Source organism: Zootoca vivipara, chromosome 7 (assembly GCF_963506605.1).
Source record: "Zootoca vivipara chromosome 7, rZooViv1.1, whole genome shotgun sequence".
NCBI lineage: Eukaryota > Metazoa > Chordata > Lepidosauria > Squamata > Lacertidae > Zootoca > Zootoca vivipara.
Window position 1 is genome coordinate 33,857,628 of NC_083282.1, and position 26,722 is coordinate 33,884,349.

General features: G+C 41.2%; 1 protein-coding gene across 2 annotated transcripts in view; it reads right to left on the reverse strand.

The window, feature by feature from the left end:
• The window catches only part of MIER1 (MIER1 transcriptional regulator), a 38,928-nt gene extending 18,451 nt beyond the window's left edge, over positions 1-20,477 (reverse strand). The window contains exons 1-4 of one of the 2 annotated variants that reach the window (XM_035121362.2): positions 20,146-20,477; positions 8,824-8,848; positions 6,745-6,890; positions 1,055-1,207 (exon numbers count right to left, since the gene is read on the reverse strand). In XM_035121362.2, coding sequence (XP_034977253.2) covers positions 1,055-1,207; positions 6,745-6,890; positions 8,824-8,848; positions 20,146-20,154 — 333 coding nt within the window. In that variant the 5' untranslated portion in view covers positions 20,155-20,477. The remainder of the gene's footprint in view (positions 1-1,054; positions 1,208-6,744; positions 6,891-8,823; positions 8,849-20,145) is intronic. The other variant, XM_035121363.2, reaches the window with a different exon arrangement.
• Positions 20,478-26,722: the final 6,245 nt, after the last annotated feature.

Sequence of the window (26,722 nt, forward strand, 5' to 3'; positions counted from 1 at the left end):
TAGCTTGAACTTGTTTTAGATTTTCCTAATGCTTTAAAGTGTTTTAAATATGATTTTGTGGGGGGAGGGGGTTTGTTCTATTTTATTGTCTCTTTATTGTTTGCCGCCCTGGGCTCCTTAGGCAAAGAAGAAATTTAATGAAGAAAAGCCAACATTTCTGCACCAAATGTCATATATGATGTCAGGCTTGAGAAAGAAAGTTTGCTCAAAATGGCATGGTAGGCCAACTTCTCAGACCAGGCCAGCCTAATGAGACCCACAGGCTAGTTTCCCCAGCACAACACTACACTCAGATCTTTCTGGGACTGGTCACCCATTTCTTGACCCTCAGATCATACTCTAAAATGAAACTAGGAGTAGATATTGAGCTTACATCCTTCCTCACTCACTTTCCCCAGAAACCAAGACTAGTCTGAAGTTCAGACTACTGACTAAACTAAGGAGATTTAGAGAAAGATGCACCCAGGTAACACAGTCATTTAAATGTAAACAAACATAGGTTCTTCATTATTCAGATGTTATTCCCGGGTAAATGGAGCTCAGGGATTTAGTTGAGGGGGTTGGACTAGATGATCCTCGGGATCCCATTCAACTCTACAATTCTATGATTCAATGACTCCAATGTCCATTCCACCCCAAGTAAATCTTTGAAAGCAAGTACAGTACATTTTTGTGTCCTTAAAGGCAGAATTTCTTTAGGTTTTTTCTATAATCAAGGAGTATATAAATGTTATGAAATAAATTCAAAGGGCAAAAGAGAGTGTATGTACTCATACACACACAACAATCACAGCTATGCCTCCTTGATACAGTCCCATAGCAGCAGTCAGTTCCAGCTTTCCCTTTTGGCCTTTATCTACCTGTGTGCGCGCACACACACACACAGAAGAAACTGGGAACCAAAAGCACAGTCCAAGTTTAAATACTCATCTTTACAGCAGCTTCACTAAATAATATCAGCTTTAAGGAATGTATATGCTAGCTTGCCAAAAGCACACGATAGGAAGCACACAATAGCACAGACCAAGTTTTCAAATTAGTAAGTCTAACTCACTTTATTTTCTCCACTGCACCCACTGTTGTTATCATTATCTTCACCCTCACCCTCCTCCTCCTCCTCCTCCTCCTCTTCTTCCTCTTCTGGTAGTGGCACAGTACCATCATAGCCGTAACGGCTAAGAAGCTCATGAATTGGCATATCACCTTCCTAAAAAGAATTAAAACAGGAAATTATAATAATTCCATGAATTTAATACCAATGTTGTAATCTATAGGCTATCTAGTCAACAGTGGCTACAACTGTCCTCTGGAGAGCAGATGTCAGCCTGCATGTATTGTCCTCTGACTCAACTCTATCCTGCTCTTTTCGAGGCAGAGCAAAGACAAGATGAGGCACTGGTGCAGTTTGATATGATGATACCATGGCAATCTACACCCCCAGAAGATAAGCAAAATCATTCCCTCTATAATGTTTCCTGCTCTGCACATGTAGAGAGAAAATAGCACACAGATTGATCACTATCCCTTCTGTTGGACTTGACAATGGTAATGATGAGGACAAGGGGCATGACAACTGGAGCAGGGGTTGGGTGATCTCCATCTTAGCCACGCATCCTCAAACTTCGGCCCTCCAGATGTTTCGGACTACAATTCCCATCTTCCCTGACCACTGGTCCTGTTAGCTAGGGATCATGGGAGTTGTAAGCCAAAACATCTGCAGGGCCGCAGTTTGGGGATGCCTGATCTTAGCAATTAGCAGCAAAGTTCTTTTACAATAGGCACAGATTACAACACATACATGAAAGAGAAACTATAGAGTAGGGAGGGTTGCTAGAATGAAATGACAATATTATATAATCTTCAACAGCTATGGTGTGTCTGTGTCAAGGACATTGGGGGGGATAAGATTTATTGCCTTTGACATGATGATCCCATTGCTCTGGTTGGAAAAATTTCCCTCAGAGAAATATTTTTTGCAGGTCAGCAATGGATTTACACCAAAAAATAGAGAAATATTTTTAGTCCAAGGGCTACATTCCCTTCTAGTGCATGATGGATCCAGAGGCAAGAATAGTAACAATCAATGTACATATTATCTTTGTACATTAGGTTAGTTTCTACACACACTCTCACACACATCCCTCTCTACCATCCATCCAAGGAAGCAAGATTATCAGAATCCAGGGACACATTCTAGCCAGGCAAAAACACTCAAGGAGAGTGTGCAGTTGGATCAATAGAGGTGTGATGGGGTGGGGAAGAAGAGGAGATGAGGCCTGGGGAGGAACTGAACCAGATAAGAATGGTTTGGAGTGACACATTTGGATCAAAGTTCTCAACCCATTAGGACTTATATCTCATCACTCCTGCCAGCATGTTGAAATTTATAACTTATGACTGTAGAGATAACCTGAAAATGTTACAGAAAACATGAGAAAAAGAAACAAGTAAAAGAAACAACATGAAGAAAACTTCATTGTTTTTCCTTTCCGCCAAAATTATTTTTATTAATTTTCCAAATTATTACAAATCAAACCAAATTAATTTAATACAATTTCTTAAAATCAGGTTTCCTGCTGGTGTTCCAAACTTATGATCATCAACATTTCCTTGCATGGCTGCATCATTTCTTATTTAAGTCCAGCTGACATCCTTCATTTGCCGTTAAACCATTCTTCCAGCTTGCCGCTTTTGCACCTCCATTACATCTTATAAATAAATGATCAATTTCACGTGTGTAGTCCCTCCTATATATTGTTGTTCCAGACCTGGTGTGCTGGGTGAGTTAATTCTATCTTCCATTGTTTAGTTCTTTGCAGTGTTTATCTGGATGGTACAAAGTTACATTCCATTCTTTCCTTCCGCTGTTTACGGACTAGCTTACAAACTACATAAATTTATGTACAAAATACATAAATAACTCACAAAGTGCATATCCAAACTCCGCCATTAAAATTTCACTCTGGAGTTCTTCCTCGGCACACAGTTAAAAGCAAGATCTTTTCTCAAATTCACTGTCTTTACCGCATCTGTTCGGCAGCAGTTCATTATTTTTTCTCCCACTGCATTTTTCCAACAACAGTCCATGAATAAGTTTAAATAAGGTCCATTCAGCCTCAGTCGAGGGGGGAGGGCATAGTAAAACCTTGTAAAATTCCTTGTTGAGCCTCCCCCCTATTTTCCGAAGTAACAAACAGAATAACATAGCAGCGGCTACACATGTCATTTTCACTATGTGTGGGAGGACAGGGGAAAAAGGAAACAATTTGTAAACCATACAAAAGCACAAAGTACCTTGTTCACCCCCTTCCTTTCCTGGCTGTTGTAAGGATTCTCAAACTTCAAATAAAACCTTCAAAGATTCAAGTCCAGTCCTTCGGGCAGCTAACTGATTGCAGTCCATTGGCATATGTCAGTCCAGGAGTGCCTCTTGATTAATGCCAATTGTCCGAATATTGGAAGAACCAACCACAAATCAAGCCAGAGACGGAGGCTCATCCATGGTAGGGATACACACCCAGGTCGCACCCGTTCTGCCTTTCAAGTTGGTAGGCACGAGCTTGAGCGGCACAGCAGGATGCAGTGAGCTCCCCAGACCCCACTAGGGAACAATACCAGGAGTTTTGCCTCATAAATCCTGGCTTTTCCCTGCCTAAACCTCCTCACTGCCTGTGGAAGGCAGTGAGGGGCTACCACCATTGACTTGTGACATGGCCGGAAACCAACTTCATTGTGTTTTTTTCAACTCTCATGATTTCTTAGGTTGGTATTATGAGGGTTTATAAACATAGCAGTTTAAGGTTTTTCACACCTTATGGATTAGGCTTTCAAAGTATCACTTAAGAAGCTTAACAACTGCACCATAGATTTTTCATCTACCGTGTTTCTCTGAAAATAAGACACCGTCTTATATTTATTTTTCCTCAAAAAAACAACAACACTATGGCTTATTTTCAGGGGATGTCTTATTTTTTTATTAAGTATGGTACAGTTTAAAGGTTAAACTGGCTATCATTATGGCTTATTTTCGGGATATGGCTTATATTCCTTGAATGCTTAAAAATCCTGCTATGGCTTATTTTATGGCTACATCTTATTTTTGGAGAAACAGGGTATGTCCAATAAAATAATATGCAAATCATATTGTTATCCAATCATATGCAACTTAACTGTAGTTGGTTGACTTACTGTAACTGTAGTTGGTTGGCTATTCTTAATATTAAATGAGCCTTTTTACATAGCTGAGTGTTTGCAGTATTTTTGGCACACATAACGTTGCTCATACTAGTCTTTCACTAAAATTCAATGCTTCTGACCTTCACTGTTCTTTTCTATGAAAACTGACATCTGATTAGTAGTATAATACTCCATGCCAAAAACTGCAGCACTTTGAAGAGATACACGCTTTGCTACTACCACTTATAACAAATATTACAGAATAAGAAATCTGATCTCTTGGCCATGTTCATGGTTGATAGAAGACGCCATAGTGAGTCTCAGGTTTGAGTCTCAATCTCTGCTTTAGCCTCCATTCTCTTCCCCCCTGCAGTTGGGGGTTGTTTGAAAGCTTTCGCCTTCCATTTTTGTAAACTGTGGTTTGTCAGGTTGTCTGTGACTACTGACTATGTTTTGCACCAAGGCTGTATTTGTACTTCACGGTGAATTGTACTTGCTTCACTCCTCCTTGCACATGAGTGAATTGTACTTGCTTCACTCCTCCTTGCTTGCACTGGGAGAAAACAAATCACGATCACAGTCTGAGTATTATCTCCCAACAGGGAATAATGGTTTGTTTCACTCCAAACTACAACAAGAAGTCAAGAATCCACCTTGGCTTACTAACTATGGTTTGTTGGGAGTCAAACTACCATCCTGTTTAGATTTAACACCAAGCCAGGGATCTTAATTTGTTTTCCCTCTGTGTGAGTGCACAAAGCAGACAAGATTCACTCATGCATGGTAAGCCATAGTTTATGGCTTCCCACCAGGTACAAATGCAGCGTAACAAATAATGGGCTATAAAGCTGTTAAACTAATCAATTAGTATTGCCATACATCCAAGTTTTCCTGGACATGTCCTCTTTTGGGGGGCCAGCATGCCCATCTGGGTGGATTTTTGCATTTTATATGAAGTGCCTGGGTTTTAATTATGACCAGTAGTAGTATTATCTGTGTTAGGGTTGCGCTCGGCCTTGTGATGTTTCTGGTGGCTGCCAGGCTTGCCACGGCCTTCCCATCATCTGGAGATGCAGCATCTCCTGAGCAGGAGGCCAAAGACAGCAAAGGTAAGAGAAGGGAGGGAGGGAGCAGGTGGGCAAAAAAGGGGTCAGCGGCAGGGAGGGAGTGGGCGACGGAGATGCGGGATGGTGGGTGGGTGTGTCCCAAATGTGTTCAAGTTTTGCTCTTCAGAATATGGTAACCCTTTATGACATGGCAAACTCATGCGCACTGCATTAAACATGATGTGCAAGATATGACCAGTATGCTTACTGACTGACAGCAGAACCTTTAATGTTCTCATTACATTGCTAATCTGCTCACTCTCATTCCCCAAACCAGGCTTCCTTACTATTCCTTAGGCTTTACAACTCATCCTAAGAACTCATTAACAAGATAACTGGTCAAAGGTATTCCCCCCCCCTCCAGAATCCTCTTACTGAATTTTTCCCCCAAAGCACACCTTTATGTCAAACATTAGGCAGTCAAACTAGCTGCCCACACAAAATAGCTTCCAACAAGTCCAAAATCTATGTCCCCAAAACTATTATTAATTTCAGAATTAAATAAGCTACATAATGATGAAAACTTTAAAAAGGCAATAAAAATAAATTTGAGAAAAGTGAATCAATTAATTGGCTTAGATTAGACATACTTTAAAACAAATGAACAGCCTTATGAACTTTGTACTTGATATACACTATAAAAAACCTCTACTTTGTACATCTCTTATTTGAGCTCCTGTCAAAGATCATGACTATGGATCATACTGAACTGATTCTAGGGCAACTGAACTGGGGCAACAGAAGATATAAAAGGTGCTAAGCAATGTTTGCTTAGTTGCTTGTTTCCCCTCTTTGTACTGGCACTTTTAAGTACCATTACACAGTTTCTCAGGCACTTGGGGAGTCTTCATTTATTCAGCATGAGTTCCTCACATGACATCCCTATCACAAAATAAACAGAGGAGGATAAAAGTATACTGCTAAATCAGAACAGAGTACCCATAATGCGGAGAAGTTGTCATATAATGTAGATCAGTGGTACCCAATTGGTGGTTCATGGATTCCAGGGGGTCCATGTAACCCACCCAGGTGGTCCATGGCACCATTCACATTAACAAAAACTACCATAGAGATGTCAAAATTTTCAATAGTAGGGGATTCATGGCCAGGCTTTTGAAAAACAGAGCTCTGCAATACTTAGCTAACGGGGAACCACTGGTGTAGACTGAATATGGTTGAACTACCCTGATAATACCTTGTGCCAAGGATAGGGAACATGAGGCCATCCAGACATTGCTGGACTACAACGCCCATTGGTTATACTGGCTGAGGTTGAAGTCCAACAATTGAAGAGCCACAGGTTCCCTATGCCTTTCACCCAAAGCCCTTTAACACAACCCCATTCTGCTGTTAACTAAGAAATGATTCTTTTCCCAGGTAATAGAATATCAAACCATTTCCAAGACAAAACTACTTCCCAAACAAAATAGTGTTTTGTTCAAAAATATTTTCTAGCATTTACCCTTGTAAGATCTTCTATTTCAGAACTGAAGTTTGTTTCACCTTCCATCATTTCTTCCTCTTCTAAAGTTCGTTCATCATCAAAGTCATGAACCAGCATGTCAGCCGTTGGGTCAAATTCATGGTCATCTGATGTTGCAGAACCTCCTACAATTTGATTAACCTCACAGTTGATCACATTGTAGACTTAAGTGTTAAAATCATTATTACCACATGCAAATTATTTTAAAACCAAGATTAATATAGCAGTGAAACTTTTCTGCAACAGCCAAATCTCTAAATAATTAGTCAACCAATAAATAAATTGTGCTATTTGAAGGCGATAGATTAAAAAATCATAAAGCATGAACATCGGTACTAATAAGTGCAAGCCTATACACAATTCAAAAGTAATTCCTAGGGAGTTAAACAGAACTTACCCCTAGGTAAAAGACTGCAGCTTATAACTTTATCCAGTGTTACAAAGCAAGATATAGGTAGGTTTTTTAATTCATCCCCAGAGTCAAGCTATAAAGCAGTGCATATATAGAAAACTATGACCTCAGAATGTTGGCTTCCTGCTGGATTTTTAACTTAAGAGTAGAAGGTAGAAAGATCAAATGCTCATGTTTTTGTGATGGGCAGTGCAAATATTTGGCTTTAAGAATATATTGCACTGCAAAATAGTACAATTGTTATGTCACTGAACAAAAAGCATTTCCCATAATCAATACTAACCAGCTGGCTGTCTGGCACTCTGCAAGTTCTTTGCCTGGGAAATCCTAAGAACAGAGCTTGGAAAGCACTTGCACAGCACTCCCCAAATGCTCAATAATTTTATTATAATAATTAAACGCCTGAATACTAGGCACCTGGGAAGCACTGTGCAAAATGCATTCCGAACTGTGTGCTCAGTGCTTCCTAACAACAAGCAGCTGGTTGCTGGACATTTGGGAAGCCTTGCACCCAGGGCAGAACAAGCCCTCTGAACACACCATCTCCATAGACCAACTTTGGCAGAGGTCAATCACCAGATTTCATTATGGCATCAGATAGTGAGGTGGGTAATCCCACCTACCTGCCGAAGTTGACTTGTGGGGGTGGGCAAAAATAAAGGTCTGGCCTCCCAGGCCAAAAAAAATTCCCCTCCTACTCTAAAGCACGAATCATACAACTTTGCACTTGCCAATACCTAGTGGATGGTGCAGAATACATCACTTCAACAACAGGGCAACTAAAATTTTATTTAAGCACATGACTGAAAAGAAGCCTGTAGCATATGTAGGACTATGGTGAGAAAAGATGTCATACTATTTTATCTGTTCCACATACAGGTTTTTGGGAAGTGCTCAGCACCCTGATTCACCATGCCCAACATGTACAATGTACTAAGTCTAAACCAGTGTGGATTCCTGGTTATTCAGTTCCACAGAAAAAGGACTAGCAGATCAGCACAGGGGGCAACCCCAGAATTGGGAATGCTACAGACAAACACAGTTAAACTTGATGACTTGCCTCTACTTCATTTTTAACATACTTCATTTTAACTAGCTGTGCAAGAAGGGACTTTCATTCTGGCAACCTTATGTTGAATAGTGGAAGCTTACAGACTTACAAATACAATTGATTTGTTAACATGGACAGAATTAGCTGTTAACAAGAATAACCTCTGGCCCAATCATGCCTGAAAGGGCTCAATACCAGTATAAGACTGCAAGTTGCTAATTTCAGCCAGCACTAGAACATGACTTTAGTCATGACAAAGTGGAAACTTCTCCCCTTCTTAACAAATTCATGTATGGGATTCTGAAGTATGTCGGATAAGCACTGAGCCACCTTCACCATAGGTGGGCTGTAGTGCAAATTCAAAGGCATGTTAATGGCAACTGTGTAAGAGCAACATGGCTCACCCATGTTTTGCTTAGCAGAGGATGAAAATTAAGATGTATGAATATCCCCTCAAGACCAGACTGTCTTGTAGAATAGAACATAGTTAATTCCAGCAGTTACTGTATATACAATAAAATATATTCAAGTATTGCCGGTTAAAAAGGGCTCACTTTTCTATCCAAGCTTTGTAAATATCAGAATAAAACTTTACCTGGGCTTGCAGACTCAACAGAAGGCTATCAAAAAAAGGAAAGAAAAAAAGAAAAATGTTATCAGTGAATATTTTGCAATACATTGTGAAATATTAAGCGTAAACCATAATATTTCTGACTTTCACTGCAACATTTCGATCAATCATATAACAGCCTAGAAGTATTTACATTTTGAATAAATAAATATCTGACAGAAAACACACTATACCACAAGACTGACACTATACAACAAAAGACCGTAACATTTACCCTTTGTTAAAACATAAAAACAGTAAGAACTGAAAATATGTGCATCACAGGAAGTTATCTCTAAGCTGCATTCTTACTTGGTATAAGCAATGAAACACAAAAATCTGTCATCATTTCATGTGAAAACTTTTAACAAAAGCCATTCCTACTTTCTAGTTTTTAAAGTTTGATAAAGCAGAACACACATACGTGCAAAAGCCACAACCATGTGAGGGCGTTCACATTTCATAATGTGAGTAATGAATGCCTCACTACATGTTGTTACATCATGATAGTCCAGTAAAACAAGGTTGTGTTTTAACATTCCTGCAACAACCAGACTAGCAATGTTCGGCTCAATGCAACACAGCTTTCCCCATCCCTAGCTATTATTGGAAATTGCTTAAAAGTAAGCTGCTCAACATGCAAGACACATGACAAATAATATCAGTACACTATGTGTTCAAATGGATCTCCAACCCACTGAAATAAATTAGCCAGACGCCAGGAATGTTTTGCGACTGGTGTAGGTCCAATTGCAACCATGTGGAGATCTGTGGATGCTAGGTTGGTGACTGGGGAAAGCAAAATGTCACTCAGAGAAGGATATGAAATATTTTCCTTGAAGCTTGAATTTGTTTTATTCTGGATTTGATGTTTTAATGTGTTGTAAACAGTTTTGAGATTTTTTCTTTAAAATATAAAGCAGCATAGAAGTGAAAATAAACAACAACAACAACAACAACAACAACAACAACAACAACAACATCCGGGGGGATGACATTCCATTGTGGTGACTGTAACCTAGGTTTAAGGTGTCATTTGCTGATTAGCTTATATTCCTGAATTTCTAACATTGACCTCCCCAACTTTTTAAACAATTAGCTTTTCAAACGTTGCAGTCAATACTTCAAAGACTCAACAGTGTCATTTGTGTCTCTACCAGCACAACAATCATTTTATTTTATTGCTAGTTGTCTTTCTGGATCACCCTTGTTCCGAAAGGAGCCCAAGGTGTACAATACAACATAAAAACTAAAAGATTAGGATTCACCTGCACAATAACTTCTGTTTGCAGAACAGGGTTCTCCCCGCCCTCCCCCCCCGCTCAACACACCCGAATTGGCTCTGGAGGGGATCAAAACAGCACACAAGGGGAGGAGTACGGGGATTGTTTTATCTGGAAAGCTGCAATGCTTGCATAGATGAAACAAACAGAAGACCACAGCACCGAATTCCACCGAAAATATACGTAAGAAATAACAAAAAATATATAGTCAATGTGCAACTTTCACACCATTAACTTGCACGACCTCAGCTTTATGTGCTTGGTGGCCAGCTAGCTGAAATCACATAAATGAAATGCATGCAAGGCATAGAGATTTAAAGCTGTTTCTCAGTGTGGAAAGAGCTTTTCGCCTTGCTTACCGGGTTCTGAGAGCCTCTTGCGACATCTCAGAGAGCCCCACAAGATCTTGAGAGAGCCTCCTAGAGTCCCAGAGCCCAATAATTGAGGCAGAGAGCATAAATGCTCTCAGCCTTGCATGGGGGGCAAGGCTGCTTGGCGTCAAATTGTTCCTTAAACCAAGGTTACAGTCACAAAAATAGAATGTCTAGTTGCCATTTTGGGGAAAGATGGCTCTAAAGTCTTATTTTTCAAACAATGGACTGATTGTGATGATCAGTTAAACATCTAACTAGTTTAGATGACAACCTTGAGCTAGGTTAAGAACTTTGAGAATTTAAGAAAAGTCACTTTTATCCAGTTGACTTGATAAAAGTCCACATATAAAAGTCTACGTATATATTGGCCTAACTCTTTTTCTTAATAGTTAGATGGACCATTCATAACGTAAGAATATTCTTCATAACTTTGAGCAGGGTAACGGTGTGGGGTATAACAAGCTAAAACAATTAACTATAATGTTGTTCATCGCTCCTGCTCAGGCTGCACAGAAAAAAACATTTTGGTTCCTGAAATTCATTCTGATTGTGCAGATAAAATATAACAGATAAAATTCTACAGGATGTGGTATTAGTGTGTGAAAACTGTTATGATCCAATGATTCTAATAATAATAATAATAATAATAATAATAATAATAATAATAATAATTTATTATTTATACCCCGCCTATCTGGCTGAGTCTCCCCAGCCACTCTGGGCGACTCCCAATTGAATATCAAAACAATAGAGCATTAAATATTAAAAGCTTCCCTAAACAGGGCTGCCTTCAGATGTCTTTTAAAATTAGGATAGCTGCTTATTTCCTTGACATCTGATGGAAGGGCATTCCACAGGGCGGGTGCTGCTACTGAGAAGGCCCTCTGTCTGGTTCCCTGTAACCTCACTTCTCGCAATGAGGGAACCACCAGAAGGCCCTCGGCGCTGGATCTCAGTGTCCGGACAGAATGGTGGGGGTGGAGATGCTCCTACAGGTATACAGGACCAAGGTCCTTTAGGGCTTTAAAGGTCAACACCAAGTGCTCGGAAATGTACTGGGAGCCAGTGTAGATCTCTCAGGACCGGTGTTATGTGGTCCCGGTGGCCGCTTCCAGTCACCAGTCTAGCTGCCGCATTCTGGATTAGTTGCAGTTTCCGGGTCACCTTCAAAGGTAGCCCCAGATAGAGCACATTGCAGTAATCCAAGCGGGAGATAACCAGAGCATGCACCACTCTGATGAGACAGTCCGCCGGCAGGTAGGGTCTCAGCTTTTGTACCAGATGGAGCTGATAGATAGCTGCCCTGGACACAGAATTAACCTGCGCCTCCATGGACAGCTGTGCATCCAAAATGACTCCGAGGCTGCGCATCTGATCCTTGAGGGGCACAGTTACCCCAGTAAGGACCAGGGAGTCCTCCACACCTGCCCGCCTCCTGTCCCCCACAAACAGTACTTCTGTCTTGTCAGGATTCAACCTCAATCCATTAACCGCATCCATCCTCTAACCGACTCCGGGCTCCACAGGACCTTCACCGCCTTCACTGGTTCTGATTTGAAAGAGAGGTAGAGCTGGGTATCACCCGCATACTGATGAACACCCAGCCCAAACCCCCTGATGATCTCTCCCAGTGGCTGCATGTAGATGTTAAAAAGCATGGGGGAGAGGACAGAACCCTGAGGCACGCCACAAGTGAGAACCCAGGGATCTGAACTCTCATTCCCCACCACCACTTTCTGAACACGGCCCAGGAGGAAGGAGCAGAACCACTGTATTACAGTGCCCCCAGCTCCCAACCCCTCTAGACGGTCCAGAAGGATGTTATGGTCGATGGTGTCAAAAGCCGCTGAGAGATCCAGCAGAACTAGGAAACAGCTCTCACCTTTGTCCCTAGCACGCCGGAGATCATCGACCAGCGCAACCAAGGCAGTTTCAGTCCCTTCAGATGGTGATGTCAGGCACCATCCTGGCACTCAGGCATCTTCACTTGGTCGCAACTGGCTGACAGCCAGGTGCAACATGTGCCTGGTACCTGCCTAATTTTGATCACTATCTAGCACTGAATGCCTCATTTGAAAGTGAAATGTTAGACAAGATGCTGGAAATCTTCAATCACTAACTCCTGTAATGTTAAAATAAACAGTTATGGGGAAGGCAACTTAATAGGGGCTGCGGCATGGAGGAAAGGGGTTACCCTTTCCTCTCTACACTGTTTTTATTCTTTAAATGCACCCAAAGCTGCTATTTTCCCATGGGAGAAACAGATATTCCCATATTATGGCTGCTTGCTTTCCTGGTAATACAAATAGTAGCTGGTGGAGGGATTTGGATTAGAAGAAGGCACAGGGCCATTTCCCCAGCAATTGGAAGACGGCTGCATATACTTCTAATTTAGATTCCCCCCCCCCCCCGTTCTGGCTCTCCAGCTCACACATCCAGCTCACATTTAAGCTACCCAAGACCTGTCTTATATAAATCTGTACTAACCAGAGACCTCTATATACAGTGGTGCCTCGCTTAACAAACGCCCCGTAAGACAAAATTTTCGCTTAAAGAAAGGATTTTTCTAGCGGAGGTTGCCTCGCTAGACAAATTTGTTTTACGAAAAATTCATCTAGCGAATCGCGGTTTCCCATAGGAATGCATTGAAATTCAATTAATGCGTTCCTATGGGCAAATTTTTTTAAAAAAAAATTCAATGCATTCCTATGGGATTCGCTAGACAAATTTTTCGTTATAAGAATAGACCCGTGGAACGAATTAAATTCGTCTAGTGAGGCACCACTGTATCAGCAGTGGAGAACATCTGGCCCCCCTGATGTTGTTGGACTTCCAAATTATATAAGCCCCAGACAGCAAGGCCTAATGGTTTGGGATTATGGAGCTGTAGTCCAACAACATGTGGAGGCACCAAGCTCCTCATCCTTGCTATGCCTCATCTACAAGTGCAGGTCACACTGAGGCATTTTCAGCTCTGAAGCTACATTACGCAGATAAGAAAGAAGCAGTCTGGATTATTTTAGTCAAGTACTATATCCATATTTTAGCAGGGACTGGATTGTTTCAATTTACTAGATAAATTAACAATAGTTAAAATTGTATTTTTTATTAAATAATCAATAAAACTTAATTTTTAAAATATATCAGATGGCACTGTAACATTAGAGGGTACAATTTTATTTCAGGCTTAAAGAGACCTTAAACTTGTCCAAAAAAGTATTTTATTTTATAACCACAAAAAACACCCTCATTTTTAAAACATAACAAGTACATGGTTAGCTCATTCTACAAAACAAGTACGATACACATGTTAGTTATGGCTTATCGAACCTACCGGGAATAAAATGACAAAAATTAAATTTGATTGGTCAGTGACCCTTTTCTGTGGCACCTAATACCATTTTATACCTTATTTTGTAAGAGACCACAATTAGCTTTATTTTGAAACCAAAATAAGCCCAATTGGTTGAAAAACAAGTGAAACAGGAGGTTTTTTCTAAGCTGATGCAGAAATTACATTAGCCTAAATCGTGCGAAAATTGAAATTTTCAAAAAAAAACTCTCCTGCACCCAATTATGGACCAAAAAAGCTTAAAAAATTAATTTAAGGTTATCTCATAAGTAAAAAGGTAAAGGTAAAGGACCCCTGACAGTTAAGTCCAGTCATGAATGACTCTGGGGTTACGGTGCTGAGGGAGCCGACATTTATCCAAAGACAGTTTTTCCGGGCCATGTGGCCAGCATGACCAAGCCGCTTCTGACGAAACCAGAGCAGTGCACGGAAATGCCATTTACTTTACCTATTTATCTACTTGCACTTTGATGTGCTTTCAAACTGCTATGTTGGCAGGAGCTGGGACCTTCTGAGCGGCAAGCTCTAGGCTCAGTGGTTTAGACCACAGCGCCACCTGCATCCCTCTATCTCATAGGGATCTACACATAAAAAAAATTGTGAAGAAAATTTGAGTTGTGAGAGCATGGTCAAGTATTAAAATCAGGTGATTTAGCATGGAATGACCCTTCAATCAGTTTTTGTCTGTGAATCTATGTGCAATACTGGCAATTTTGCTTGTTGGTCTATTTTACATATCATTCTGACTAAAGCACACCAAAGGGTGAAAAATGCAGACACTGTTTCGCCACCTGAGTTTCCATTATGAAGTTATATCAATATCAGTGCTCAGATACAGTTAATAGGCTGCACATCTACTGAAGGTACAATCTACAGAAAGCTGCTTTGCTGCAAAGTAGACTCAATTCAAGCAATGACTGTTTCTCTCTCCTTTGCATTGCCTGTCAGGGTGCACTCAGATTAATGGTAATTTACCTCATCCTCAAGGGACCCAGGTGGTGCTTTGGGTTAAACCACAGAGCCTAGGGCTTGCTGATCAGAAGATTGGCGGTTCGAATCCCTGCGACGGGGTGAGCCCCCGTTGCTCGGTCCCAGCTCCTGCCAACCTAGCAGTTCGAAAGCACGTCAAAGTGCAAGTAGATAAATAGGTACCGCTCCAAGCGGGAAGGTAAACGGCGTTTCCGTGTGCTGCTCTGGTTCGCCAGAAGCAGCTTTGTCATGCTGGCCACATGACCTGGAAGCTGTACGCCGACTCCCTAGGCCAATAACGTGAGATGAGCACCACAACCCCAGAGTCGGTCACAACTGGACCTAATGGTCAGGGATCCCTTTACCTCATCCTCAGGCAAAAAACTCCACAAACTACAAGTTTTTGCAGGACAACACAGTTATCTAATTCCTTCACAACAGCACAGCCACCACAGCACTTTCAAGTTCTCCATATTATGATTGTCCAAGGTAATGAACCACCACCTTAGGAAAAGATTTATTCTTTACCTTTAATTATACGTGATATTAAGCCGACTGTCCCTATACACTCAAGAAGATAAAATCATGTAGTGTTCCAAAAGTCATATTGAAACCTTAAAAATGCCTTTCCAAAAGTAAAGTCTAAGTTCTCATGCAGGTGCATTTTTTATTCTAGAGTAAGTAAAGGATGCTGATTTTAAAAAATGGAAATCACTGTCCATTCAATGTTAAAATTCTTTCTAATTTAGTGAAGTCAGCTGAAAAGACTTACAGAACAATCCTAACTATAGGAAGCCAGCAAAACCTACTTGTTAACATGGTCTAAGTTACCCCTTTTCCAAACTCTGTTCAAGAGGTTTACTACTGCCAGCTCAATCAACCTGAGCCTGGCAGAGGAATGTCAGCTGGCATAGCCCTGGCTGAGCCTAGCCTCATCCAGCTCAGCCAGAAATCTATTCACCTCAGTGGATCTTGGGTTTGCATTGCACTGGACAGAGGGGTCTGTCACCGTTTGTGGAAATATACCACGCCATTGGCACAGAGCTCCCCCTTCCAATCAACATGCGTAAGTGTGCAGAAGTGCCATTCATGAGATTCTCCAAGTGCAGCAGGTTTGTGGATGCAATGGTAGCCTCTCCATTCTGTAAAGCCTCACTGGTTCAAGTGGGGAGTTAGCATTGCTCCTTAACAAATCCTGTTGATTTTAACAGGACCTAATTTCAACTAATTTAGTCTGAAGCTAATCTAAAGGCAGAGAGTTGTAAGGCCAGTTATTTCCTAGTCAGTATTTATCATGAAAGACATTTTGCCTAAGAGAATTCTTAAAAGTATAAAGTTAACAAAATTTTATTTGCTTTGTTACAGAAGCTAAATGCTTTATGTGTTTATTTCTGCCCAAAGTAAACTATGTGACATCTGGCCTAGATGCATATTTATATTGTTACTGGTTACAATTTAACTCAAATTGTGATGATTTTTAATTCCTGCCCCCCAGAAAGATCCATTTGCAAAAAAACTATGTGTACAGTACTTGGGTTAAATTTTGCATTATCCCTTGAATGAGGAAATAATGATCTACGACTACGTGAAGACTTTCTTGACATGGGGATTTTTGTTTATTTCCTTGCTACATTTGTATCCTGTCCTTCCTTGAAAGAACTCTGAGCAGTGTTTTAGCCAGTATGTTAGCCTTGGGAAATGCATCTTGACCAAAACCACCCAGGAAGCTTCAAAGCTGAATGGGTATTTGAGTCTGGAACTGCCAATTCTCAAATCCAAACTCTCTAGCCAGTACTTTTACAATGGCAAAAAGTACTCCTTTCATTTGCAAATTAATTATAGTCCACGTGACTGGGGAGGGGGAGGGGTTAAGATCAAGCACATGTATCCTAAATTACGTTGTTTCTAAGGATATAATTACATGGTGACTATTTGAGATTTCTGAGCACTGCTATCAGTTATGTCCTACAAACAAAGCTGCCCCCACACTAATATGCTTTCCACTAAATTCAGTCTTTTAACTTCCCTTCTACTGAACAGAAGCAATGTGCAAGTTTTCAAATGCTAAGTATACCAAAACAAATAAATTCACTTCAAACATTTTATCTTTATATTACCTCTCAAAATATATTAACAAATGTCAAAAAAAAAACCATGAGGAAGAATACAGTAAAAATGTAACTGAAATTCATGCACAGACAGTTTGAGGAGGGAAAAAGTTTAACCATGGTGACATATTTCTCTCACCTGTGGCAAAGCCCAGGCCACATCAAGTTGGTCCACTACACCTGTAAGTATGCTAGTATGACCCAGGACTTACTACTGATATAAACTGTTTCAGAAAGAGCTTTCCACCGGCAAGTGCAATCACTCACTCTAATAGCAAACTCAGGAGGTGAATGAGCAGGATTAAAGACAAAATGGGGTCACTGAGAGACAAAAGGGTACATTCAGGGGAATCCCAAGGTCTGCAGAAGTACAAATTTAAGAATAAATAAATAAAAGGGGCAAAATGCCCCAACAAAGTACTCCTGTGAGAACTGTGCATTGTGACACTGACTCTTGACTAGAAAAGAAACAAATGGGAAGTACTGGAGTAATGGAATATTCTGAACTTCTGAAGGATGGCCTCTATCATTTCTGCTAAGCAACATTTTGTTGCAGAACTCACTATTCATGACTAGAGCAATACTTCCAAAGTGCATTACTGTGCTTATATCCAAAGTCACTAACCTTTGTAAATTATTTTGTATTCCTAAATTAGCTTGTTTCTTACCACACAGAGGACAAGGTGTAACAAAAAACCCCAAAAATGTCTTAAAGCAATGGCCACTGGAGGCAAATATGCCAGCAAAAGGATTTTGTCTTAAAATTTGCAGGGTTTACATGAACTCTCCTCAGGTTACAATGTATCCTCAAAATCCCATTTTCAATAGTGAAATGAACACAACTGTCCACAAAGAATAGACAAAAGCACATGCCACCATGAACTTTGATAACTTTATATATTACTCTGAAATGGCAATAGCTCATGTTACTAAAGCAGCAATATAATGCCAATGCATATGGCAACAGTGTACTGCCAATACCAAAATGATGCAAATGTGTCCCGGCTAATTTTGGAAGTTTAACTCTCACACTCAAGTGTGCTGGAAGTTTTCCACTTGAATTTAGCACTTACACTTATATTTTCAAGTGACTAATGAAACTTTGTATCTACATTTCATTTTCATAAATATAGAGCCTACAATGAACATACAAGCTTGGATTGTGACATACTGGCAACAGAAAGTGAAAGAACTGTAACTCCCCACGCCTCTTCTTATTACAAAAAATGAAATGGAAATTAAGCCTATGAAAACGCATCTAAAAGTGTAGATATAGTTACGGCAAGAAGAGGTTTCCATACAAAGTGTTAATTTTGATAGGGCAGAATACATATTGAAATGTAACACCTTTCAATGACCCAGTGATCTAGAAAGGGATATAAGTTGACCTTCCTGATTTTGATATTCAAATAAAGTAAAAGTTGCTTCATTAAAAACAGCCTTACAAATGAATCCATCAAAGTTAGTAGCTTACAGTAGTTTTGATTAGTCCATGTACTCACATATACCTGTTTGTAGCCTTTTTAGAAGTGGTGCCTCAGGTCTGACATGCTTTTCCGAAAGAAACTTATTTAGCATCATATCTTATGGCCTTTTTGGCACTAGGTAGAAACCCCCCGCCGCCACCACCCATGTTGTACACAACTACTAAGATACTGCTTCATTCTTATTCGTTGTTATAATTGCTTTTATTGCTTTGCTATGTTTTTAAAAATCATCCATAAACCACTCTAACAGCAAAGTACCCAATATCACAAATAAATTCAATGGGAAAATGTTATAAAGCCTGTCACCAAGAAGTGATATTTACTTAAGGAGACCAGGGCCTAAGAAGCAATGCAATATGTGGGGTGGAGTAGCAGATGTGTCCCTTTTAACTGCATTGCATATCTATACTGTAGATGCAGTACATGTGTCTCAGGGAAACCAGGCAAAGGCCAACAGTGATAACTCTCCAATTTACAAGATTCTTTCCTATCAGAAAGCTAGAACGGGGTGGAGAAGAGATCATATGAATTATGCCACTGCCCCAACAGGGAACTTCACTTTTTTAGGTGCTTGGTGGGGGCATAATATAAATTGCATCACTTCCTGGATAAACCCCTAAGCTAGGCCTAGGTGAACTGTTATTTACACCCTGCTTTAAAGGGTTTGCCATGAAATCAAAGAACTTCAAACTTTTATTAACCAAAAGGTCGTCAGATTTCAGCACCATATATGTACTCCTGCTTGAATTAAACACACTCCCCAAATATTTTATTATTATTATTAGTTGTGGGAGCCCATGGGATATTGCATTCAGAGATTTTGGGCAAAATCTCATCTCTTAGCCACACAGTGTTGTAGTGAGGGAGCTTGAGCTAAAACACCACTTTGAGCTGTTCAGACTGAGGAGGACTGTGAATGCAAGAGTGCTGTGAATGATAATTCATCATATTGCAGCCCAATTTAGATTTTGTTTTTTACAACGTAGTGTATCAGAACAATGCTAGCCAAAGTGCATACTGCCTCTCCCTTTAAAAGGGGGAAAGAGCAACTCTCTTTCCGAAAAGACACGACTGAAATCTCCTACCATGAAAAGATTTGGAGGGGGGGTTCGGTGGGGGCCCCCTGCGGAATTAAACATAATGCGTCTTCCTAAAGATAAACAAAGCTTTCTGGATTCCCCAAGAACATCCCTTCTCCCCACTCCCACCACACACCCTGCTTCTGTAGAAATCAAGGAAGGTCTTAATTTGGGGGGCGAATCCTGACGGCCCCAAACAGGGAAAGCTGCTTCTCTCTCCCTACCCCTATAATAGTAAACGACCCTCTTCTTCCCCCACCCTAAAGAAAGACAACAACAACATTTCCTCTCCCACCGGTCTTCACTCCCAACTCTCCCCGCACCCAGCCATCCTCCCAAGTTGCAGAAGGGCCGGTGCGCCCTCACGGACCTCGGTGGGCCGGGTGGGGAGGCGGCAAGTTCCCCACCCAGCACGCCAGGCCCGTCTCGGGACCTCCCTCCTTTCCCGCCCATGGAACTTAACTTGTGGGAAGCGAAAGCACAGAGGAGGGCAGGCAGCGGCCGCGCAACAAGTTCCCGGCCGGGCCCCGACTACTCTCCACTCTGGCCTCCTCCTCCTCCTCCTCTTCCTCCCCGTTTCCACCCGCCGCCCTCCTTCCCTCCCTTTCCATCCCCTTCGCAGCCGCCGCCGCCGCCGCTCGCGGCTCTCGCTCACCTCCGCCATGTTCGCCGCGCAGCTGGGGCGGGCCGAGCCAGGAGAGGGGAGTCACATCGCCGCCGCGGCGAAGAGAGGAGGAAACGGCACGGAAGGGCAGCAGCAGCAGCAGGAGAGGAGAAGGAGGAGGAGGCGACGGGTCACGGTCTCTGTGAGGCAGTAGTGGTGGAAAGGAGGAAGCGGGGAGCCACCAGGGGGAGGAAGAGGAGCCAACGTCACCGCGCAAACGAGGTGGGCGCGCCCGCGCTGCCGCCGCCCCTCCTCCTTTTTCTAGGCGAGCGCGAGCGGCTCGGCGAAGTCACGAGACTCTCCCAGCTCCTTACCTCAGCGCGGGGCCTTGGGGCGGGGGAGACGTTGCCTCGCCTCCCAACCGTATAAACGATCTCCTCTGGTCCCTCTAAGTAGTAGGCGGGGGGGGGGCTCCGTGTTCCTAACGCCTTCTCCCTCCCCCCCCCCGTAGTTTGTTATTCACACATATTCACTCGCTGCTAGCCAAAGCAAGGGGCATGACGCAACTTCCCCGGGCTGACAGAAACTCAAAAGTGGACCCGCCAAAATAAAAAAAAACAACCCCGAGAAGCTCCTTGCGGTTCAAGCCGGCAACGGAGCTTAGCCAGTGAGAGCCGAAAGCTTGTGCTCCCCACACTGGTTTTATTTTTCTCCTTCCCCCTCCCTTTCAATAACGTTTATTTAGATGTCGGCAGGACGAATTTCGTGTCATGAAAATGTAAATGCATATGCATCCAAAGACATGTTAAAGTCTGCCTTTAGTTTCCCATGAGGGGCAAGGAGGGTATTAAATGTGGAAGAAACGTGAGAGGAGAGGAGTGGACGCCTCCCTCCCCCTCCCCGCGCAATGCCAGGACCCGATCGATATTCCTCTACCTTCACGGCCATTGGTCTTAAAACAAAAACAAAAAAACGCGCGAAGGTCCTATCAGGGATCATTTGACACCACGTCTAGTTTGGTCCCGAGCATTTGCTCACCCAACTATGGATACCCGGTAGCAGTTTTGGGGGTGGAGAGACAAGCAGGTGGGGTCGCTTTTCGTCAAAGACATGGCGGGAAAGGTTAAATTCTCCCCTCCCAGCGCGCCACGGACCGATCCTGACGCGACCTCCCCACCTCCGCTTTTTTAAAAAATAAATAAAATAAAAACCCAGTACGTGAAGCCTTTCACGTATGGTGTAGTTTGGCCCTTTGTCTGAGGTGAACAGTACTACTCATAAACGACGTGCATGCGAGGGAGATTCAGAAACAGGAAGTTAGGCGATCTTGAGCTAACAAAACTAAGCAGCTATAGCCGCCTTGTTTCCGAAGAACTCTCCCCTCTTTTGAAATTAAAACCCTCCCCTAATCAGATTTCGCTACACTGAAGGAAATTTTACACCCCTTTCCTGCTTGTCGACATTTGGTTTTTTTAAAAAAATAAAAATAAAAAATACTGCTCCCTATGTGGAACCAAGGTTTAACCCGGTTTAAGCCTATAGGGATGAGTCTAGTGAAATATGGCCCATTATGGGTAAAAGCAGGATGCTGTTGAGATGACTTGATGTGCTGCTGTTGTTGTTGGTCAAAGTAGTAAACAATAACAAAACAGACCGGTTAGTAGTAGTAGCTGCCGAGTGCAGAGTGCAACCAGAAATTACCTGGCGACTGTGGGATCTAATTCTATGCATGCACACTTGGAAGCGAGTTCCGCCGATTTCTGCAGGACTTGGATGGTAGTAATGGGGCATAGGATTGGAGTCATGTGCTATCGGCCCAATCATAGCATGCTTGCTTAGGTTCTGTACACATTACTGGCTTAAAACACAGCTAGGCCGTTCTTTTCCTCAATTCATATCTAAGCTTGGGGGGGGGCACATCAAGAGTCAGTATTTCATAAGAAACACCACAACAGGTATGGGTTGTGGCTAACATTGTGTGTACACTGCTGTTCCAAACCACTGGTGCAAGCAGACTGGATGTAAACAGTAATGTGTACACTGACTAAGAGTAAGTCCCATTGAAATTACTGGGGTTCCTACCAATTAAGAATACATAGTATTGCAGCCTTACAATGCATTGTTTGGAATCCCTCATCTTCGCTAAGTATGTATGTAACACCAAAGAGATTTCAATAAACCTATGCAAGTGTGCCTCAGCTTTATGAAGATGAAATCAGAGATGTCATTTTAACTTGCCTGGAAATGTCTTCCTTTCTGGGGAATTCATGAATTTCAAAGTGCCTCAGTTGCAACTAAACATGTCTCTCCCGTATTGGTCTCCACAGCCACAACAGGAACTCTTCAATGGTTTGACTTCAAGGCACACTTCCATTGTCTCCTGAGATGGACAAGTGCCAACCATGAAACTATGTGAAAGAGAAATTTTGCTGGTATTGCAGGCAGATAAGCCACTGCAAATAGTTTGCATCAGGAGGCCATTGTTTTCATTTAAATAATCTAATGAGCATGAATTATCACATACAGAGAATTTGAGTTTTATGGATTATAATTTATATGTCTAGATACAGGCAGTAACTTAAGTGTTAAAGGCAATCACAACATTTAAGAATCCACAGAGAAATCAAGTGATAAAGTGAAATAAAGTCTCTCTTCAAATTGCATCATGGGCTTTTGACTTTTATTAAATAAGCTCTAGTTTATCCCAGCTACGTATATGTTTCACAATTTGATTGTGTGTTACAGATTCTCATGCATCTTAATTATTTGCCTTAGTTATATACTGCTCACAAGTATATGCATTTAATTATATGCATCTAAGCCCTTGAATTCAGTGGATTCAAATGTGCTTAAGTGAGCTCTGGATTGTGTCACTTCTGCAACTTAGACCATATGGGACAGAACTGTGAGTTTCCAGGAAATCCCTGTTTAGATTTTGAAACTGAAAACCAATTACATTTTGCCTACTCATAGATGAGCTTATTAACATTCTGTGTGTGCTCTTGTTGGTCACATCCACACTACACATTTACAGAACATGGCTTCTCCCAAATAATCCTGGGAACTGTAGTTTGTTAAGGTGCTGAGAATTGTAACTCCAAGGAATAACTACAGTTCACAGGATTGGGGGGGGGGAGTTGTGTACTTTAAACATAAGTGCGGAAATTACAAATATTGTAAACAATAGTGGCTTTTCTAAAAAGAATCATAAAGGAAAAACTTGGGAGAGCCCAAAGGAGAGGGAATATTTGCATCATTTATACCATTACCCCTTCCAGTTAAGCTATCTTGCTAGGTTTAGCTTGCAAAATTGTGTCTTAATCTGACACAATTACCACACTATCACAGTGCATGTTAGTACATATAATATGCATTGTGATAATATAATTATACATGAACATGCATTGTGTCTATAACACTGCAATGGTATTTCACATGGTGCACATGGTATTTCAAGTAATAAAGCTAATATAAACAGTGTATTTAATTGATGGGAAATAGTTCCTCAGCTGCCTTTTCTTTTAACATTATATAATTAAGTTGGTTCTTTTCCCAAATCATGACTAGTGCTGCACAAAGCCAAATACGATGGAAAGATTTTTTTTTAACAAAAATAATAATTACAATTTCTAAAAAAGGTCCTCCCTGCAGATGTTACATGTACAGAAATGTTACATATGAGTTCCTAATGTGATCCAAAACCTTAGATGCATCACTTTAATCTGGTTTTCAGCTACAAAAGATATGTTTTCAAAAGTTGTCGTTTCCTGTAGAATCAAATTGTCTGTGGTTAAAATGTCTCAAACAAGTTCTTTTCTGTTTATATTTGATTCTTGTGTGGAGTACAAATGCTTTGCAAGCTACTGTAGTGTTAACCATTCTTTAAGAGCAGCAGTCTCTTTCAAATCCCACAGCACTGTAAACTTATTTTTTACATTCCCCTTAGCATCAAACCTGCCTTTATTTCATGTAACGACTCAACAATTTTACTTCTTTGTTTTTTAAAACCTCTGTATGATACTATTTATTTCTCTATGCTTTTTCAGCTTTACAGTTATCAAAGTAGTATACAACACAATGAAAACAATAAAAATAAATGTTAAAAGTTCAAAAATAAATCAAATGTCATATACGGTAATACACAAACACTATTAGGAGACAAGTATAAAACATATATAACAGCTTAAAAGTCTTAACAGAATAAGAAAAAGTTTTAATTACCCTTCTAAAAAGCCCATGGGGTGGATCTGCAAGGGAGTTCCCTAAATTGATATCACCTTCCTTGGTTGTGGAATCTGTAGTGAGGCCTCAGCAGCAGAGAGAAGTGTAATAGCAGAGAATAATGTTTCTTTAGATACCCCTGACCTATGTTTTCATGGGAAAGTAGTAAAACTCTTGCAGAAGTGGTACTCCTTCATGTAGCCAGCGATCAACAAATGAGCTACCATATTCTGGACCTGCTGAAATGCCTGGGTCACCTTCAAGGGCATCTCCACACATTTCAGAACTCATGGCAGGGTATGAAGCACACTGCAGGGTCCTTGTTATCCAGAGGTGTGACTGGCACACCAGAAGCAACTCCCTCTTATCTGTATTGTGTTCCAGGGCTTGTCCACAGGGAAGCAAAACAAAGCACTTGCTTGTAACTTTGTGTTACCTTATCTTTGCCTCTTTCAATGCAGAGTTTTCAATCCTTTGAATGTTCAAAATGCCAAGGATAAAACAACAACCACTTGCCTTTAAAGGGGAGGGAAAGTCCAGGATCCCACAGGGATGGGGAGGATGTCACATGGATGCCCCTACATTAATAGGGAGACAGGAAGGTGCAAATCCATGTTTTGCTCGAGGGTGGACAAGCCCTCAGTTTACCCTTATCCAATCTCTTTCTGACTTCAAACAGGTAAGTAAATTATCAAATTATTTATGAGGTGTTTTAGAGGGAGGGGGAGTGCATTTCATTTGTTCATAGATGTCCAGTGGTGTTTGTTGAGCACTAAGAAATAGTTTTTGTAGTCTATTAGCCGGGCTGGATCTCGACCAAACAGGGCCTTCCCTCCAATTGTTCAGCTCAGAATGATATATTTTTAGTGTTTGTAGTCAATTTCATTAGTATTTTGACAAACAATTTTTATGCATGATATACCCCTGTCATATAAGACAACAATAATTTGTATGGATCCAATCACTCATTCATGCATACACTATTTGTTGAAAAGGCACTGGTGGTCTAAATTTTTGCAGTGAATGCAAAAAAACCCATCCACATGACTATTAACTATGTTCACCACACACACATCAATGCTGCCATCTTTACAAGTGCAGATGAATTCCTTGCATATTTGTAGCTGATTTATGTTTATCAGAACTTGAACCATCCTGCGTGTTTCCTTCTGCATCCTTATATTATATGCTCAGCCTATAATTGTGTAATTGAACAAAATTATTACATGGGTATCATACCAGCCTCCAGTGGTTTGTGCTCTAAAAGGCAACTCAGACTGCAGCCCTGTCTAAAGTTACTTTTAGTAAAAAAAATATATTCTTACAAAAGTGACTGGATTTTCTGTCTCATGGACAAAATGGCATGAAACAGTATTACCAAGGTATTTCCTCAGATTCAAAACATAATAAATGATATGAAACTTAGGTCAAGGCAGACTGGAAAGGTAGAGAACCAATAAATTTTAATCATACATTTTTATGATGGTAATAGAAACAAATCTCATGCAAGATTCCCTCATTGCATTAAAAAACAAACATTAATTTACAGGCCTTTTCTCTCTCTTTCCTGAAACTTGTATAGATATCCACATTATATATGGGTTTTCTTGCTGACAATACGAGCCAAGCATCTGAAAATGTAGCTCCATAAAACAATGTACTTTTAAGTGCAATCATATTTCTCCTATCATGCACTTTGGTGACATTTAGTCATGCAATCATAGTATCTTTATGGAGTACTGATCTTTCTGGATTTGCATATAAAACTCCTTAACATGCAGCAAAGAACACCTACTTCTACATAATGTGGCAAAAGTGAAGGCAAAGAGGTGTGTCTTCAGCATTCAAGGTGCCAGACACACCTGTGTGGAGGCAGTTCCACAACTTAGGCACTTCCACAGAGAATGCCCTCTCCTGGACCACCACCCAGAAATCTCTGAGGGCAGAGGAACTACTAAGAGAGTCCCACCAGCCAATCTTAGCACTTAAGAGGTTCTGAAGGGAATCATAGAATTGTAAAGTTGGAAAGGACCGCAAGGGTCATCTCGCCCAACTCCCTGCAATGCAGGAACCTCAACAAAATCTGTCAGATATTTGTGGGCTTCAAACACTAATGTGACCACCTTGAATTGGGTGTGGAAATGAGCTGGCAAACCATGCAGCTGTTTTAAAACAGTGGTTCTAACAGAGATCTAACAGAACTCAAGCCAGAGATCTGGCTGTTGCATTTTAAACCAATTGAAGCTTGGTCTTCAAAGGTTACCCCACATAGAGGACATTGCAATAATTCAAGTCTGGAAGCTACCAGAGCATGGAGTACAGTGGCCAAGTCCAAAAGAGGTTGTAGCTGGTCAATCAGCTGCAGCTGAAAGAAGGCATTCCTAGCCATTGAGGATGCCTGAGCCTC